At 36.8% G+C, this 20,979-nt stretch overlaps 1 protein-coding gene across 6 annotated transcripts in view; it reads left to right on the top strand.

Annotated features, from left to right (window-relative positions):
• The window catches only part of ZNF385B (zinc finger protein 385B), a 383,402-nt gene that overhangs the window by 70,474 nt on the left and 291,949 nt on the right, over window positions 1–20,979 (top strand). For 3 of the 6 annotated variants that reach the window (XM_032356095.1, XM_032356094.1, XM_032356093.1), the window contains exons 2-3: window positions 6,801–6,952; window positions 7,637–7,954. In XM_032356095.1, the coding sequence (XP_032211986.1) occupies window positions 7,639–7,954 (316 nt within the window). In that variant the 5' untranslated portion in view covers window positions 6,801–6,952; window positions 7,637–7,638. Of the gene's footprint in view, window positions 1–6,800; window positions 6,953–7,636; window positions 7,955–20,979 lie in introns of those variants that run through there. The other 3 variants (XM_032356105.1, XM_032356101.1, XM_032356099.1) reach the window with 3 other exon arrangements.

The following is a 20,979-nucleotide window of genomic DNA, read 5'->3' as shown; positions in this document are numbered from 1 at the left end:
CCAGGCCCAGAGACAATCACAGGCTCATCCCTCTCTGTGTCTCCATCTTGCCACTCTAAATCTTCTGGTAAGACTGACAGTGGGAATGTCTCTTCCTTTTGTGGTAACACTATACCCATCCAGAGAGGTGTGGTCTTTCTTTAGCTCGGAAGATAATTCAGAACAACAGTACTTTCCCCAAAGTTGAGTTTATTAATCTGGAATGACCCCAGATATGGGGCTTATACAGGATAATCCATGAGCTTCAGCAATCCCAGGCCATTCTTCTGTCTAAGGTAAGATGCATTCACATCCTTCCTGTGGCTTCCAGTCTCCACTGATCTCTGGTGGTTCTTTGCTTGAACAAGAAAACACATTTATCTCCTAGTGTCTAACCAAAATGCTTTCAGAGACAATACAATTTAAATCCACTTATAGGAAAGAAATATTCTGTGAAAGAAAAGATAATTTGCAGAGATGCAGCTGTGCCACAATGAAGACAACCTTTTATATGATTATGAAAAGCAGATTAAGGTCTTTGGAGCCGTATTATCTGCAGTCTCCATTATAGAATAGAGTGCATGGTTTACCTACACATATTCACATTCTCAGAAGATCAAAAGATCTCTAGGATGTTTTCTCTGAAACAAAGGAGTAGTGCGCCCCCAAAACTGAACTCAAATCTTTTTCTCAAGAGAAACAAACTGTAAGAAGCATTTAAATGTCAGTTTTTCTTACTCAGTAATTAGTGTCAAAATCTCTTGGGATTTACATTAGGCCAGGATACCCCATTACAATCTGCTTCACTAACACTCAGCAAAGTGCCAGTAGGTGATCAGAAAAAAAAAGAAAATCTGATACTGATGAACTGTCTAGTGAAATAGAAAACTAAGCAGTAATTTCAATCCAATGTAATAAAGCTGACGTGCTGTAGAAGTATGCTGAGTACTCTGGGAACTGTTATGCAAAGAATCTCCACAGTCACTGTCACGAACAATGAGCAGCAGAAGGATTGCTTCTTCTGATTTATTTTAAGCTCTTTATTTTATTCATTCTTTTGGCTGCCATAGGGCCAAAAGATAGTATGTTGTATATAGTCAATGTTTAATAAATAATTGCCTAGTTGAATTGAACTAATTACAGCCTCCTGTATCTGGATCCTATTATGAAATAGTAAAATATTCCACAAAATGCACATTTATACAGCTGACCTCTTTTTTTTTTTAAGATTTTATTTATTTATTTGACAGAGAGAGAGAGAGAGAGAGAGAGAGAGAGATTACAAGTAGGCAAGAGGGAGGGAGCCCGATGCAGGCCCCATCCCAGGACCCTGAGACCATGACCCAAGCCGAAGGCAGAGGCCCAACCCAGTGAGCCACCCAGGCGCCCATACTGCTGACCTCTTAATCTTCCCTGAAACTCTGTATTTGGGGGAAGTGTGTTGTTTGTTGTCTGGTGCCCAAGAACTTGGCTATTGTTTATCATCCTTTAAAATAAAAGTTTAGAAGTCCGGGACAGACATTGGCAACATAGTGAACTGGGCAAGAATCAATGTCAGAGTCCTGAGTCTTCCAAATTTGTGTGTTTTTATCTTGCCCAACCCTTTCCTCTATATCCAGTGCTCCATTCTCTCCAAAAGTTGAGTGACCAGAGGTCATATGGATGTTAGTACAAGTGTGCTCATTTAGTATCTGACCTGCCCCCCAGGAGAATTTGAACTTTAAATTTTGTTTTCAGTTAAAGGATGAAGGATTTTGCCCAAATAATTGGGATTTTAGTTTGCAAATGACTGGTTGTACTTTTTTTTTTTTCCTTTTGGGAATACATGGTTATTGCTGTTTTAGAAATCTCAAGATGTAAACAGCTATGTACTCAGCCACCTATAAACTGAAATTATGGGAAAACATTGACCTTGTTACTGTGTTCACAACCCATGCTACCACACACATAAACAATGCATTCATTTATTCAAATATTTATTGAGGCCCACTTTGTACTAAACATAGTCTTAGATGCTGAGGATACAAAGACAAAGCACTGTTCTTATCCTAAAGGAACCTGAAATCTAGCAAGGAAGGAAACTGTAGACTTTTCCACAGACTTTATCACATTTGGTTGTAGTTTCCTATTTTCTCTTCAGTATTTCTCATTAGACTACAGAGTCCCTTCAGGCTGACATCTCATCTACCCTGTTCACTACTGTTCCCCTAGCATCAAGTCCTCTGCCCAGATAGTCAATAAATTTGAGTGAATAACTAAAGCTGTATAAATACAATAAAACTAATAATAAAAATAATTAAAGTGTTGCTATAAGGGCTGGGTTCCAGGCTTGCTATGCACCGACAGTGCTTCAGGAATGCAGAGATAGAAGAAACCCTGGCAAGAGGAGCATCATGAGGACGTCAAGACAAATGAGGAGTGAGGAGAGGACTCACTTAGATTTGGCAGTTAGGCAGTGTTTATAGTAACTTTTCAAAGAGAAGGACTAAATCTGGAAAAGGGTTATCATCCGGGTTGTTATAGGTTAAGGAATGAATTAGAATTGGGTAAGGCTAGTTGACTTAAGTTGGGAAATGAGATAATAAATCCATGGCGTGGGCAGAGTCTTTAATACTGATGTAGAAGTGAAGAAATCTCTTCTCATATTCTCTATCTGCTGTGGCAACTTTGTGTAAAGGGATGTACGTTCCATGTGCCTTAAGGAGACGTCTTTACCTCTCAATCAGTTTTCTGATTTATCGTAATTATTATAATAAATTTTCTACTTATTATAAAAAACAATTGGATAACTACACATGTGAGACCCAGTCTTGAGAGAAAGTCAAGTATTAAAGTTTCCTGACACACCATATCCTCGTCATTTAAAAGTCACTCCTTTACATAGTGACTGGCTGTCCTATCAGTTCTTTCCCTCAAAAGCAGCAACTCAGGGACCAGCTTTCCCATCCCTTGATCTGTTCCAAAATACCTTATTCTTTCTTGGCTCTTAAATGATTGGCCATCTAATCTGTTAAAATCATACAACAAGAGCATAGAATACCTGAACTATCTCTGGCTTCTCTTACCCCCTGCTGTGTGCGCATGGCATTCCAAAGCAGAATGCTGCCCACTGCTCAGTTTAAATTGGATACCCCTGAAGGTCCTTCTGCCCTATGCAAGTGAAACATGTAATTTAAGATAGTCTGTTAAAAACAAAACAAAACAAAACAAAACTTCAAAATAGAAAGTGAGATTTTTCTTTCTTCTTCTCTTAAACTCACTGTTACCTTCCCCTTAGCCAGAAAACTGACATTATAAAAATCACTGCCAGACGTATTATAAGCCTAGAAAGTATACCGTTTCAGGCCAAAATTAAATGTTGGGATTCTGATATCTTGCCTCTCTACTACCTCTGGGTCTTCTTCTCAAGACCTCTGAAATGAAATTTATTCTGGTTGAAAGTGGCTCTTAACAGGAGCTGCAGGTATTTTTCCCGAGAGGGGAAAAGTGTGAAGCCGGAGCTAGGACTAATAAATCGGGACATGGTGCCTGCTAGGCAATGCATCCTTCCTAGAGTGGCCTATGGATGTGGTATTGGAGGCTTGGGGGAACATCTGTAAGTGAGAGTAACTCTGGGAGAAAATAAATTAGGGATAAAGATTATAAAGGATGCTGGTATTCTGAAGAAGTTTATAGGAGAATTCTAAAATGGCCATTCATTTCATTTTAAGGGTTTCTTTCTTACTAGTTAAAATATGCATAAACAATGAATTTTGGAACACACACAAATAAATTAAATTTTAAAAATAAAATAAAATATGTATCTTTAAATAAGTCTAAAATGTAATATATTTCTAAGACAGATGGCAATTAGAAAGTCACAAGTAAGCTCGTTTTATCTGCTATAAGGTAATACAAAGAAGTCATTTTTTAGATTTCAATTTTAAAATGGAACATTGTGATGTAGATCTTATTTCTGTGAAACATCGTGTGTTAATTGACAACGTGGGCAAGGCCAGCCACCTCCAAGTTGGGTTAAATTTTCAAATGAAAGTGTCATCAGTCCTCAGCTGAGGATTCAAGGATTTTGTTTGCTTCAGTTGAAATATAACACTTAGATTTCAGTGATTCATTGAGCTGGTATCTGACCTAGCCTTGAAGAGTTAGAAATGATTGGTTTTCCTCATGTTTTACAATGGATTAGTTTTCTAGATAGGGCATAATATATTAATGATGAGCTCATTTTAAAATTATTTATCTCCATTAGTTCAGATAATTCTTATGATGAATTTTAATATTTTGAGAGGACATAAAGTATAGTATGTTTGAACATAACTTTTATGTGTCACTAATATTTTCCAAAGCTTTATGAGTAAAATAGCTTTATGATACCTTAATGTTTTAGATTTAAGGAATAAAAGCAAAAATATTAATGTATATGCAGTTAAATCACATTTTAATTATAACAGAATTATTTTCTGCAACTCAGCTATGGGACTTGCTTAAACCTGATTTATGTATAATTTGAATAAATTTAAAAATAAATTTTGTGAAGTAAAGTTCCTTAAAATGGTGACATCGGGATAAAATACTTATGGGACAGATAGGATTTACATATCAAAATTAGCAATTTTCTTTATTTTTTGGAAAGATTTTATTTATTTATTTGAGAGAGATAGAGTAAGAGAGATAAAGCATGAGCAGGGAGAGGGGCAGAGGGAGAAACAGACTGCCCACTGAGCAGGAAGCCCAACCCAGGGCTTGATCCCAGAACCCCAGGATCATGACTAAGACAAAGGCAGACGCTTAACTGACTGAGCCACTCAGGCACCCCAAAATTAGCATTATTCTAACAACTCACTGCAGGTTAAGATTTAGCCTACACTATAATGCACAGTGGCTCTTTGCAATGGGGTGTATGGGTATAAATAAGAAGCTCTTCTTGGCACACTGTATTCATAGAATCAACCTCTATCCTTATGGTCGTGACCTGTACTATAACTCATTTTCTGATTTTTAAACATTCAACAAGTGAACACCCCTAATGAGGAATAGTCTGTAGCTGCTCCTTTCTCCTCATACAGCTCTCAGCCAACTTGAATCAACAGAATTGTTCGAAGCCAAGTGTCTTTCCATCTCTTGAGTTTTTCCCATAGGCAAGAATCCCTCACAAGCCATAATCCTTTCTTTATCTGAATTCTGCATCCCTCATGGCACAATATTGTTCATCTCAGCCAATTCTTTCTCATGCATACTCCTTTTCCCTTAGTTCTCACCCAATTATTGCGTGAATACTTTTCTCTTCTTTCTTGTAGGAGAGTGTCTTTTTAGTTGAGAACCAAAGGCATTGCCATAATCACACTGATAAGTATGTGTGAGGTAATAGAAAATATATTTGGTCTCTGTCCCCAGTTTCTGGTACAGAGCTTTTCCTAAAACCCTTATGATTTCCTGAGTGATAAGAACACTAGGAACATCTTTTGTTCTAATATTTGGTATTTGACCCTGGTTCCTGACGCAGGGCTCCTGAAACACTTGTAATTTCTTGAGTGATAGGAATGTCTTTTTGTCCCAATGAGGCAACTCTGGGTGGGCTTCTGGGTGGTCCTTGCAAAAGGGCTGGCCACCAAGCCATGAGTAGGAGCTTGGACTTTTCAGCCCTACCCTTGATTCTCTTGAAAAGAGAGGGGCTGAAAATGGAGTAAGTGATCAATCATGCCAACTTGATAAAACTTCCAAAAAATCCGGGGCGCCTGGGTGGCTCAGTGGGTTAAAGCCTCTGCCTTCAGCTCAGGTCATGATCCCAGGGTCCTGGGATCGAGCCCCACATCGGGCTCTCTGCTCTGCAGGGAGCCTGCTTCCTCCTCTCTCTCTCTCTGCCTGCCTCTCTTCCTACTTGTGATCTCTGTCTGTCAAATAAATAAATAAAATCTTAAAAAAAAAAAAAACTTCCAAAAAATCCCAAATGAACAGAGTTCAGAGAGCTTCTAGGTTCATGGACATGTGGAGGTGCTGGGAGAGTGACACACCCAGAGAGGGCATGGAAACTCCACGCTCTTCCCCCATCCCTTGCTCTATGCATCTCTTCCATTCGGATGTTCATCTGTATTCTCTATTATATCTTTTTACTAATAAACTGGTAAATAATAAGTAAACTCTTTTCCTGTGATCTATAGTCACCTTAACAAATTGATCAAACCCAAGGAGGGGGTTGTTGGAACCTCTGTGGATTGGTTAGAAGAAGCATAGGTGACAGGCTGGGCTTGAGAGGTGTCTGAAGTGTGTGTGTGTGTGTGTGTGTGTTGGGGAGGTAGTCTTGTGGGGCTGAGTCCTTAACCTGTGGGATCTGATGCTCTCTTTGGATACACAATGTCAGAATTGAATTACGGTGAAGGACCCCCAGCTGGTGTCACAGGGAATTGCTGGGCTTGGGGAAAAACCACCTCCACACATATGGTGACCAGAAGTGTCAGAGGTAAAGTGTTCTGTGTGACTAAGAAAGTGACTTTCCTCCTTAGGAAGGAAAAATTTGAGTTTTTCTAATAAAGTATAAAAATGCTGGTATTAGTGGTATTAAATAAAATCTATAATTTACATATGTTAAAGTGGAACTGTGAAAGTAAAAAACCAAGGCCATCTTCATCAGGTGAAGGTTCTTGAGGTACTGAAAAGTCTCCTTTAAATCTTCAATGAGTCATGATTGAGCACCAACTCTTATCTAACTGATGAAAAAAATCAGCACTTAAAAATAAACAAAATTGTATCTTAGTCTGCTATATTCTTTATCTATTTTTCGATTACTAGTTTACCATTTACTGTATTTCTTTTACTTTTTATTTCAGATGTTCTGCATTTCAATCTCATCAAAAATTAAATTGATATTTATGGGCTAATCTGGAAACCTAAATACAGTTTATTTCACTACAACTATAAAAAAATATGTTCAACTTCCCATTGGCTGACTTATAAAGGGACTTCTGGACTACAACTTAATGTAAGTTGCAGACAGACTGTGTTTTGATCTTTGTTACTCACCTCCTCCCCAGGTTAAGGCATAGGTCTATTGGCAAATGCTCATGTATTATATATGCTTTGTGCCTATACATACCCTTTTTCACAATTCTGGGTTCATAAGCTTTATTCTTTCCTTCAGTGGGTATTTCAATGCCTATTATGTAAAAGTACAGGTCTAGGCCCAAGGGACATCCAGAAATGAGGGTACTGCCCTCATGGAGCACATACTCTATCAGAGAAACTCGTAAGCCAATTTGCACAAATACATATGACATGCTTATGGTGATGGACGCTCTGAAGGGAGTCCTAGAGCACTCTGGGAGCATGTCACCCAGGATCTGCCTTGGCTCCAGGTCAGGTGGATTGCTTGGACAAGGTAGTTACTCCAGGTGAGATCTAAAGGGTAGGTAGGAGTTAGAAAGGGGAAAAGAATTGGGAGGTAGAGGGAGGATGGGTTGAGGATAAAGGAAGAAGTACTCCAGACAGAGGAAACATGTTCAAAGACCATATTTACTTAGGTAGTTTTGATAACTTTTTCAAAGAGTGTCCACTGAGTAGCTGGAAGAATTCTAGCTTATCCTAAATCACGAAAATAATTTGTAATCTTACTAGAAAATCAGAAAGCATGTATTTCTCAAACACCTGTAACTTTTTTTTTCTTCAGGTATGAAGTACTCATTAAGCCCTAACAATTACCCTGAAGATGGTATTATGAATATGGCAACTTTTCTACGGGGATATGAAGAAAAGGGGATAAAGAATGACAGGCCTGAGGACCAGTTGAGTAAAGAGAAAAAGAAAATTCTATTCTCCTTCTGTGAGGTGTGCAACATCCAGCTAAACTCCGCAGCTCAGGCCCAAGTCCATTACAATGGCAAATCTCATCGCAAGCGGGTCAAGCAGCTGAGTGATGGGCAGCCCCCGCCGCCCGCTCAGGGTTCAGGACAGCTGCTGGCCAGCCCCAGCACCAACACCAGCGCAGGTAGGTGCAAAGGCCCCAGACTCCATGAGCTGCTGGGAGAAATGCTGCTGTGTTTAGAAAATGAAGGGTTTAGAAAAAGATAACTTTCACTAAAAAGCTACCACCACATTAATACGTATTCTTTTTCCTACAGTAAATTCCAAGAGCTGTTTGTTATTTCTGTGTATGTGTGTGCTTGTATAAGAAATTCACATATATTATATTAGATTCGAACAATACATACATACACATACACACAATGTTGTGTATTGGATTGTAGACTTGGTCCTGTATTCCCATAGTGTGTGAACATTTCCTAATGTATTTTGAAATAGATCAATGATGACAGTTTTTTGTTCCCCTTCTCTGCAAAATTGGGCTTTCTTGGGTTTCCTTCATCTATAGGGTAGTGTACTATTTGAGAGCATATAAAAAGCTACAGCTTTATTTATAAAATCCCGTGATGCAGGAAAGGAGCATTAATCTTGAGTGTTAGGTAGTCTTTTACGGAGTTGGCAGCTGCGTGTCGTGGTGTTCTAACATTAGGAGCAGGCATTGCCAAAACCAACAAGGCTTACCTCTGAGCTCTGGCCCTATGGCAAGCACCTTCTTGCCTTCCTCTCACCTCTCACCCTGTCCTGTGGGTGGGTAGAGTCAGAAGCTTGCGAATTTTCACATTTCCCGCATCTGCCCTGAATCTGGGAGATAGTCTTCCAAGTTCTTTATCTTCTCCTTAGACAGCCCTTCCTCCTCCACATTGCTGGCCATTGGGTATCTTCACTAGGGCGCAATTAAAAAGAATGTGAAAGATACTGTGATCTGTGGTGAAGATTTCTACAGAAAGGGGGGCCTCCTACTCAGGTTTACGTGGGAGATCAAACTGAGCCTCCTTCTAGATGTGGTGGAAGAGCTCCAAGTTGCATCTAGCAGACTCTGGTAATGAGGCTTCACCGTGGAGAGCAATGACGCAGACCAGCCATTTCTTGGAATTTCACTCGGTGCCGTTACATGGCTTTTGGTTTTGTGAAGTTATGCCATGACCCATATTAAGCTCCAGTGAAAATTGTGTGTGTTGTAAAGAAATAATTTTTATAGTTCAAGCTAAACCTCACTGCTTTTTACTCAGTGTGTGATTTAATTTCATTAAATTATTTTCTCCAGTCAATACTTGGCATGCTGTGAAAGAACTTACAGGAACTTTGAGGTTGTAAGATACACATTTATTATAATAGTGAAAAATTACTTCTCCATTTTTGTCTTTATTATGATGATAATGCAAATATTCACAGATGCATTAATGTATCGGTAGACAGAGTTGGTGTCAGGTTAAAAACTGATTTATTGTCTTAGATCTGAATCAGAGAGCAAGTAGTCTTGGGTAAAAGTATGAATTGTGTCTGTCAGAGCCCAAATATGTATGTCTCGATTGACGTTAACCTGTGATTTCTAATTAGTGAGATTAGTAGCTAACACTAACTGATCATATTTTATGGGCCATTTTCTGGTCCTTTCTAGGAATTTTCTCCTTAAATCCTTTCATCAACCCTGAGGTAGGCACTATGATTATCCCTAATTTACAAACTAGGAATGGAGCACAGAGAGAGAAAATAATTTGTCCAGGTCATATGGCATGGAAATGGCAGATCTAAAATCCTAACCATATTTAATTAGTTAATAGTGAAGCCATTATTCTTTGTCACTACTTTGTTGCTATTTTCTGCCATGCAGTAACACTCAGGTTAAATTCAGACCTGTGTGCTGTAATGTCTTTTTGGTCACAAATTGTTGCTATCATGGTGAACTATCCCACTTTGACAGGTTTTGAAAATAGACATGTAAAACTCCAACTCATGAGTTCCTCCTTGCTAATGAAATTAGCTGACATAAATTTAGTTAAGACATACACAGACTATTATGGATATATTCTATAAGTAAAATATAGTTCATCACCTAAGTATAAGGCAGTATTAGTATGTGGGAAAATGGATACAAAATGAGTCAACTTCTCAAGTTGTACATTAACTGTAAAGGACAACTTTCATACACTGATAATATAGTCAATTATCCATTGTTAAAAGATGGGTTTAGCATATGATGAAGGAAAGTCAATCTCTGAAAGTGGTTGACATTAATCCTCCCATTTGAAAAAAAGTAGGTATAACAATGTCTTTTTCTTCTTTTGAAATAGAGATTAGACATAGATATATGTATAAGGATGATCATGACATGATTTATAATTCCAAAATATTAAGTGTATCCTGAATGTCCAATGGAAGAAAGATTAAATATATTAAAGTACATTTATAAGATGAATGATAGAAACCAGAGTCATTAAAAATTGTATTTCTGAAGACTGCCTAATGACAGGGGAATCTGTCCATGATATCATGTTAAGTGAAACAGCAGGAAGTAAGATGAAATATACCTTAGTGCTATGTATACATGTGCACTTTTCTACTGTTTAGTCTGAACTCACTGAGGAGCAAGACTGACGTGGTTTTATTTTTTCCAGTCACTTTCTTCAGTTTTGATCTTTCAAATGCCTGTTTCCTGCTGGGTAGCAGTTCCCTTAACACTTTCTCAGCCCATAACTTCTCACTTTTGTATATTCAGAGGGACTTTGATTTAAATGACTCAGCTCTATTTATAAAAACATCCATGTCAGAGCCAAATTAAGATTTGGCTAGATAGAACCTGGAGTTGAGCATAGAGGATGGGATACAGTTAGCTCTCAGCTTCTGCTGCTTCAGCTTGCCCTTCTGCTGCTTCAGCTTGCCCTTCTGCCCATGGAAAGATAGAGGGGTGGAAGTGGCCTTATCTTAAAGCCTTGGCAAGGTTTCAAGGCTATTCTTGGTAGTAGGTTGCTATTCTGGTTGTCTTTGGGTCACAAGTGCTCCTGACAGAGACTGTGGATGAAGAACTCCACCAAAATGTCCCTCAGTCACTGGGAGTCCCTGAGATTTAGTCGTCTCTCTCAATTTATCCCACTTTGTAGCAAAGACCATACCTCAGTTGTTATGCCTCTTTCTCCCACATTGTAGCATTCCTGGCAAGATTGTATCCTCTATTTTTATCTATGTATTGATCAACTCTTAAGGCTTGAGGGAATGTACAGAATACATATGACAAATAACATTCCTCTCCAAAACCTGGAGCTGCTTGGGCATGGGCAAGTAGAAGTGGAGTAGGGTATGAGGGGCTCCTCCACATTTCTCTTCCTGCTAAGGTAGCATTGGGGAGACTGGGAAGGTAACTGAAAAAGTAGACACTTAATCAAGGAACAAAATGCCAATCTTCCCTTTTTGGCCATTGCTTGACTTTAGGGAATGTTAGGGGGTGAATTATGCCCCCCATTCTGCCCCAGAAAGGGCTATGTTGGATTCTTAATCCTCAGTACTTCAGAATGTAACCCTATTTATAGATAGAGCCTTTGCAAAGTAAATCAAGTTAAAATAAAATCATTAGAATTAGGCTGACCCTAATTAAGCATGACTGATACCCTTATAAAAAAGGGAAATTCAAATGTACAGACACACAAAAAGAAAAGATGATGTAAAGACACACAGGAAGAAGACAGCCATTTACAAACCAAGGAGAGATATTTGGAACCAGTTTTTCTCTCAGAATTCCCAGAAGGAACCAACCCTGCCTCACCTTGATATTGGACCGCCAGCCTACAGAACTGTGACTGCTATATCTTTACTCAGTTTGTGGTGTTTTTGTTACAGCAGCCCTAGCAGACTGACACACAGAGGACAACATCCTCCCCACAAAGGAGAAAAGATGTGGTAGTAGAGGTAGCCTTCCCAAGAACTGTCAGTTTCAGAGGCAACTTTCCTTCTTCTCTGTCAGCCTTATTATAGAGTAGGGGTTGGCAAAGGTCGGAGTTGGGGCCACAAGGTGGTAGTTGGGACTTAAGCCATTTCTCTGAATAAGAAGTGACTGACCCATAACCAGTGGCAGTTCTTTCACTAAGCTTAGAATTCAAAACCTTTAAATCTCAGCTTCCGGAAAAATAGGAGGACCCTTTTGTTCTATTCAGGCCTACAACTAACCAGATGAGGCCCACCCACATTAGGGAGAGCAATCTGCTTTACTCAGTCTATAAATTTAAATTCAGAATTCATCCAAAAACAAACTCACAGAAACACCCAAATAGAATACGGAATAACCAAGTATCTGGGGACCTCATGGCCTAGTCAAGGTTTGACACATAAAACTAATCCTTACACTGTCATTTTTCTCTTAAGTTTTATAAATCATATTTGATGATTGAAACAAAAATTATAACCATCTGATAGTCAAAACGATGATATTTAAAAGTGGAGAACTTCAAGGAACCCAAATAGTAGTAAGGTGTTGGTACTTCATTTGAACTATTTAAATGGTGGTGCAAGGAGATTGTGATAAGTATGTATATTGTTACACCCATAGCAACTACTCTGAAAACTTTATGAAGAGATACACAAAAAGAATATATATAAATCAAGATGGAGTACTATAAAAACTTTCAAGTAACTCACAGAACAAGAAAAGATAAACATAGAAATCAGAATGAGAGGAAACAGAACAAATACTAAAAGGTCAGACTTAAGTAATAACATATGAATAATTACCTTACATATAAATGATCCAAATATAACAATCAAAAGACAAGAGATTTTCAGAGTAGATTTTTAAAATGATCTGGTTATATACTGCCAACAAGAAACTCACTTACTTTGAAAGTGAAAAGATGGAAAAGAATATACCATGCAAACAGTCATAAAAATAAAAAAGGCATGAGTATCTACATTAATATTTGATAAGACAGACTACAGGACAAATAATATTATTAGAGACAAAAAAGATGTCATGGTATGATAAAAGTTCCAATCCATCAGGAAGAAGGAAGATATAATGATTCTAAATGTTCATGTATCAGTTATAGTTTAGGACTTAAGCAATTCTCCCTCAGCAACTGATAGAATTACTAGACCAAAAACTCACCAAGGATACAGAAAATCTAAACAATAGAATAAGCCAACAGGATTTAACTAACTCATTTAGAATTCTATCCAACAGCAGTAGAACTTTTTTTTTTTTTCAAATGCCCATGGAACATTCATTGAGAGGCCACATTCCAGGCCATAAGAGAAACTTTAACACATTTAAAGGAACTGTAATCATATACCATATTACATATGTCAAATACAAAATTACAGTATGTCTATGATCATAAGGAGAAAAATAACATATCTTTTAACCCATGAATCAAAGAATAAAACTCAAAGGAAAGAAAAAATGCAAAGAACTAGATGAAAATAGAAAATAACATGTCAAAGTAGATGGGATGTAACTAAAATGGTACTGAGAAAAAAGTTTATATCACTAAATGCTTATATTTCAAATAAGAAAAAGTATCCAATAAATAATTCTCTGCACTGGGAAGATAGAAAAGAAGAGAAAAAATAAACCCAATCCAAGCAAAAGGAAGAAAATAATAAAGTTCAAGTGCAAAAATATCTGAGGTTGAAAATAGGAAAACAATAGAGAAAAATCAATGAAAGAAAAAGCTGGCTCTTTGTAGGGGGGAGGAATCAATGAAATTTGTAAGCCTCTAGCAAGACTGACAAAGATTAAAGAGAAATGATATAGTTTAAACACAAATGATATAGGTGATATCACTATAGAACTTGCCACAATTAAAAATATAATAAGCAGAGGCACCTGGGCGGCGGCTCTGTGGGTTGAGCCTCTGCTTTCAGCTCAGGTCATGATCTCAGGGTCATGGGATCAAGCCCCGCATTGGGCTCTCTGCTCAGCAGGGAGCCTGCTTTCCCCTCTCTTTCTGCCTGCCTCTCTGCCTACTTGTGATCTCTGTCTCTGTCAAATAAATAAATAAAATCTTTTTAAAAATAATAAAAAAAAATAAAAATATAATAAGCAAATATTATAAACTTAGAGTAAGAAATTTCATAACTTAGAGGAATGCATAATAAAGCTTCCAAAAAGAAATTTCTAGATCCACAGGGTTTTACTAGGAATTGCACCAAACATTTAAAGGACACCAATTTTATACATTTCTTCCAGAAAATAGAAGAGGAGAAAACACCCCCAACTTATTTTATGAGATTACTATAACTCTGCTACCAAAATCAGAAAAAGACAATATATAAAAAGAAAGCTACAAACTAGTCTTTTATGAACTTAATATTTCTCAATAAAATATAAACAAACTGAATCCAGTAACAGAGAATTTTACACCAGGACCAAATTGGATTTAGTCCAGATTTGTAAAACTGGTTCAACATCATATCAACACCTGAAGAAGAAAAAAATCATATGATCTTATCAATTGGTGAAGTAAAAGAATTTGGGAAAACTCAACATTCGTTTATGATAAAAAGAAAAAAACAACTTTCAGTAAGTTAGGAGCAGAGAGAAATTACCTCAGTTTAATAAAGAGCACTACAAAAAGCCTACAGCTTACATCAAACTAGATGGTAAAAGACTGTATGCTTTACCCTACGATCAAGAGCAAAATAAGGGTTGGACAACCTGGAAGAAATGGATGAATTCCTGGAAACATATAACCTCCCAAAACTGATTCTGGAAAAAATAGAAAATTTGGATAGAACAATTACCAGCAATGAAATTGAATCAGTAATCAAAAACACCCAACAAACAAAGGTCCAGGACCACATGGCTTCACAGGTGGATTCTACCAAACATTTAAAGAAGAATCTGGTGGTGGGTGTTAAGGAGGGCACGTATTGCATGGATCATTGGGTATGGTACATCTTGGAACACTGAAAAAATAAAATTTAAAAAAATTAAAGAAGAGTTAATACTTGTTTTTCTCAAACTATTCCAAAAACTAGAAGAGGAAGGAAAACTTCCAAATTCATTCTACGAGATATGCATTGCCCTGATACAAAAACCAAATAAAGACACTACAAAAAAAGACAGCTAAGGCCAATATCTCTAATGAACATAGGTGCAAAAATCCTCAACAAAATTTTAGCAAACAAAATCCAACAATGTATCAAAAAAATAATTCACCAAAGTCAAGTGGGATTTATTCCTGGGTTGCAAGAATGGTTTAATATTCAGAAATCAATCAATGTTATATATCACAACAATGAAAGGAAGGATAAAAACCATGAGATAATTTCAATAGATGCAGAAAAGCATTCCCCAATGTATAATATCCATTCATAATAAAAACCCCTCAACAAGATAGGTTTAAAGGGAACATACCTTGACATAATAAAGGCCATGTATCAGGATGCTTGAGTGGCTCAATCACTTCAGCATCTGCCTTTGGCTCATGTCACAATCTCAGGGTCTTGGCATGGAGCCCTGTGTCAGGGCTCTTTGATCAGCAGGGAGTCTGCTTCACCATCTTCCTCTGCCCTTCCCCCCCACTCATTCTCTCTCAAATAAAATAGATTTTTAAAAAAATAAAGGCCTCATATGAAAAACCCTCAGCTAATATCATACACAACTGGAAAAACTGAGAGCTTTCTTCCTAAGATCAGGAACAAGACAAGGAAGTCCACTCTTACCACTTTTATTCAACATAGTACTGGAAGTCCTAGCCTCAGCGAACAGACAAGCAAAAGAAATAAAGGTATCCGGATTTGTATATGTGCTGCCAGAGCGAGCACAAAGGTATCCAAATTTGTAAACAAAAAGTAAAACTTGTCACTATTTGCTGATGACACGATACTCTATATAGAAAACCCTGAAAGACTCCACCAAAAAACTACTAGAACTAATAAATGAATTCAGGAAGTTCACAGAATACAAAATCAATGCACAAAATACCTTACATTTCTATACACTAATAATGAAGCCACATAAAGAAATTAAGAAAAAAAAAGGAAAGAAATTAAGAAAGAAGTTCCATTTACAATTGCACAAAAAATTAATAAAGTATCTAGGAATAAACTTAACCATGGAGGTGAAAGGCCTTTACTCTGAAAACTATAGAACACTGATGAAAGAAATTCAAGATAACACAAGCAAATGGAAAGATATTCCATGCTCATGGGTAGGAAGAACAAATATTGTTAAAATGTTCATACTGTTCAAAGCAACCTACAGATTTAATGTAATCCCTATCAAAATACCAATACCATTTTTCACAGAACTGGAACAAATAATCCTAAAATTTGTATGAAACCACAGAAGACCCCAAATAGTCAAAACAATCTTAAAAAAGAAGAAAAGAAGTTGGAAGTATCAAAATTTCAGATTTCAAATTACCCTGCAAAGATACAGTAATCAAAACCATATTGTACTGGTACTAAAACTGACACATAGATCAATGGAATGGGATAGAAAGCCCAGAAACAAACCTGTGATTATATGGTCAATTAGTCTTCCACAAAAGAGGCAAGAATATGCAAAGGAAAAAAGACAAATCTTCATCAGTGTTGGGAAAACTGGACAGCACCATGCAGAAGAATGAAACTGGACCACTTTCTTACACCAGACACAAAAATAAACTTAAGGTGGATTAAAGATGTAAATTGAGACCTGAAGCCATAAAAACCCTACAAGAAAACACAGGCAGTAATGTCTCTGACATCAGCCATAGCAACATTTTTCTAGATAGGTCTCCTGAAGCAAAGGAAATGAGAGCAAAAATAAACTATTGGGCGTATATCAAAATAAAAAGCTGCAGAGTGGAGGAAAGAGTCAACAAAACTAAAAAACAACATGCTGAATGGGAGAAGATATTTGCAGCTGACATCTCTGATATAGGGTAAGTATCCAGAATATATGAAGAATATATACAATGTAACACCCAAACAACAACCCAGTTAAAAAATGGGTAGAAGACATGAACAGACATTTCTCCAAAGAAGACATGCAGATGGCCAACATACACATTAAAAGATGCCCAATATCACTCTTCATCAGGGAAAAGCAAATCAAAACTACAATAAGATATCACCCTGTACCTGTCACAATGGCTAAAATAAAAAACACAAGAAATCACAAATGTTTGTGAGGATATTAAGGAAAAAAAAAGAACCATCTTGAGGTTTTGGTGGGGATGCAAACTGGTGCAGCCACTGTGGAAAACAGTGTCTCCATACTGTTCCTCAAAAAGTTAAAAGTAGAACTACCCTATGATCGAGTAATCTCACTACTATATATTTCACCAAAGAATACAAAACACTACTTTGAAAGGATATATGCACCCCTGTGTTTATTGCAACATTATTTACTATAGCCATCTTATGAAAACAGCCTAAGTGTCCACTGATAGATGAATGGCTAAAGAAGATGTTGTGTATATATACAATAGAATATTATTCAGCCATAAAAAGGGGGAAGTCTTGCCATTTGCAACAACATAGATGGAACTAGAGAGAATAATGCTAAGTTAAATATGTCAGAGAAAGACAAGTACCACATGATTTCACTCATGTGAAAGTTAAGAAACAAAACAAATGAACAAAGAAAAAAGAGAGAGACACAAACCAAGAAACTGTTCTTAGCTATAGAGAACAAACTGATGGTTGCCAGAGGTGAGGTGGGTAAAGGTGGTGGGTGAAATAGGTTGATGGGAATTAAACAGTATACTTATCTGGATGAGCACTGAGCAAAGTATAGAATTGCTGAATCAGAATATTGTACCGCTGAAACTAATATAACACTACACTAACCACACTGGAATTAAAACTAAAAAATTATTAAAATTTTAAAAGAGCAAAAGAGGGGTGTTCATTGTCACTTCTCTTATTCAGCATAGTACTGGAAATTCTAATTGCCATAATAAGGCAGGAATAAATAAATAAAAGGCATACAAATTGGAAAGGAAGAAATAAGACTTCCTCACTTCACAGATCATATGCTCTGTCTAGCAATCCCCAAGAATCTATGAAAGAATTCCTAAAACTAGTAAGTGGGTTTAAAACACAGGATTTCAGGATGGAATATCAACACAAAAAAATCAATTGCATATTTATATACTAAAAATAAACCTGTGGAAACTGCAATGTAAAAACAATGTAATTTATAATAAAATTATTATTATTATCTAATAAAACAAAACATATGCAGAATGTACAGGATGTGTATGCTAAAAATTACAAAATATTGAGAAAATAAATCAAGTCCTAAAGAAATGGAGAGACATACCATATTCATGGCTTGGAAAACTCAGGATAGCTAAGATGTATGTTTTAAATTACCCTATAGGTTTTGTGCAATTCCTATTAAAACCCCAGCAAGGCTTTTGGTGACATAGGCAAGCTTACTCTAAATGTATATGGAAGAACGCAGACTCTAGAATAGCTAAAGTATCTTGACAAAGAGAATAAATCAGTAAAAATCTCTACCCAATATCTAGGCTTACTATATAGCTAAAGTCATCAAGACTATTTATGAACAGAGATATAGGCACTTAGACCAATGGAAAAAAATATAGAATCCAGAAACCAATCTACACATTTATGCTCAATTGATTTTTGATGAAGGCACAAAAGCATTTCAATGTAGGAAAGAGTGCTTGCTTCAATAGCACTTATATCAATGTAGGGAAGATGACCTTTTGCTGGTGCAACTGGACGTCTATAGGCAAAGAAGCAAAACCAAAAAAGTCAAGTAAATTTATGCCATACACAAAAATTAAACCAGTGTACCATAGATTTACATGTAATACATAAAAATATAAAACTTTTAGGAAAAAAAATAGAAAAAAAATCTCTGGGACCCAAGGCAGGTTAAAGAGTTCTGACTTAACACCAGAAACATGACCCATAAGAGAAAAATTGATAAATCGGACTTCACACAAAATTCAAAACTTTTACTTTGAAAACTACCATCTGAAGAGGATGAAAAAAGTTACAGGTGGTAAAGAATATTTGTAAACCAAATATTTAACATAGGACTAATATCTAGAATATACAAAGTGCTCTCAAAACTCAACAATAAAAAAAATCAAATAATCCAATTATGAAATAGGTAAAAGGAAGACCAATGTCACTGAAAAGGATATACAGATGACAAATAAGTGTATGAAAAGGTGTACAACATCTTTAGTCATGAGGGAAATGAAAAAAACAATGAGGTTTTAATATATATTTGTCAGAATGACTAAAGGAAGAAATAGTGACAACACCGAATGTTGGCAGTGATGGGGAGTAAATGGATCGCTCAAACATTGCTAATGGAAATGTAAAATGGTGTAGCCACTCTGGAAAGTAGTTGGGAAGTTTCTTATAAAACTAAACCTACATTTACCACCCAACCCAATAATTGTGCTCTTGGAAATTTATTCCAGAGAAATTAAAACATATGCTCCCACAACAACCTGTATATGAATGCTTAGAGTAGCATTATTGGTAATAGCCAAGAACTAACTATAAACCACTCTGTATTAGTTTCCTGAGGCTTCTGTAACAAAGTACCATAAACTTGATGGTCTAAAACAGTAGAAATTTAATCTCTCAAAGTTCTGGGGTCTAAATTATTGAATCACTATATTATATACCTGAAATGAATATAACACTATATGTTAATTATACTGGAATTAATATTTTTAAAAACTTAAAAATAAAATAAAATCTGAACTTTGGCAGGGCTTCATTAACCTCCAGGGGCACCAGAGAGAATCTATTCCTTATATCTTCTACCCTCTAGTGACTTGTAGCTTGTGACTAGGTCACCCTAGTCTCTACCTCTGTTTTCACATCTTCTCCTCTGTGTGTCTGTGTCCTCTCCTCTTGGACTATTTCAGATCTACCCCTATTTCTCTTATAAGGACACTCACTGTTAGATTTAGGAACTCCTGCATAATTCAAGATTTTCTCCTCATCTCAAAATCCTTATCTTAGAGCTATCATGAGCTCGTGCACAAGGACAAGTGGGGGGCTAGGGGCAGAGTGAGAGGCAGAGGGAGAAGCATACTCTGCACTGAGCACAGAGCCTCAGGAGAGGCTGGATCCCAGGACCAGGAGATCATGACTTGAGCCAAAGTCCACTTACCTGACTGAGCCACCCGGGTGCCCCTTAAATATTTTCTGTCAGCATTTTCCCATGCCTCCCCCACCTCGACTCTGTTTTTCTACACATACAACCACATGTACATTCATGTGCACACATAAAGCACACATACCACATTTCACCAGTTACTATCATATAATGTCTTATTCCTGCTTTTTCATTTAACATTATTACCATTCTGTGGCAGGGTAGATTAAGGACAATAGTAAATATTGCTGAAATTCTTTGTAATGTTTAAACATGCATTCAGAATAAAATTGGATCTTAAGAGGGAAAAAAAAAATCCTTATCTTACTTCTGCAAAGATCCTTTTTCCAAATAAGATGTCTCCAGGTTCCAGGATTTGATGTGTTAAACTAGGATCCATCTATACAAGGACTACTACTCTATAAAAAAAAGGAAATAACTATTGATATACACAATAACTTGGATGAATCTCTAGTGAATTATGCAGAGTGAAAAAAGTCAATCTCATCAGGTTACCTCTGCCTTATTCCATTGTGCAACATTTTTGTAAGGACAATTTTAGGAATGGACAACAAATCAGTGGTTCTCAGGGGTTGAGGATGAGGGGAGGTGTCAGGATGGAAGTGGGTGTGATTTTGAAAGTCAACATGAAGGATATTGTGGTAGTGGTTACGTGAACCTACATAGGAGACACACACACACACACACACACACACACACACACATGCACGCATACACAAATGAATTCAAGTATAACGGGGGAAATTGGAATAAGAAGATTGGTAGATGGTGTCCATGTCAACATCCAGACTGGTACATTATTCCATTGTTTTTACAAAATGTATGATCAGTGGAAACCAGAATGAGTTCAAGTTCCTTATCTTATACAACTGCCTGTGAATCTCTAATCATCTCAATAAAAATTTCAGGTAAAAAATCTTAAGGTGACCACCTAAAATACCCAGTCTTCTAGTAGCATTATCAGAGATGATAATGAGCACAAATTCAGGGGTTTGGCTTTTTAAATACTTCAAGTGTCTGCAAAGATTAATAAAACACAATTTCTTTTTCTT

The sequence above is a fragment of the Mustela erminea genome, chromosome 8 (assembly GCF_009829155.1).
Source record: "Mustela erminea isolate mMusErm1 chromosome 8, mMusErm1.Pri, whole genome shotgun sequence".
Taxonomy (NCBI): domain Eukaryota; kingdom Metazoa; phylum Chordata; class Mammalia; order Carnivora; family Mustelidae; genus Mustela; species Mustela erminea.
This window is presented reverse-complemented; position numbering and strand designations above follow the sequence as displayed.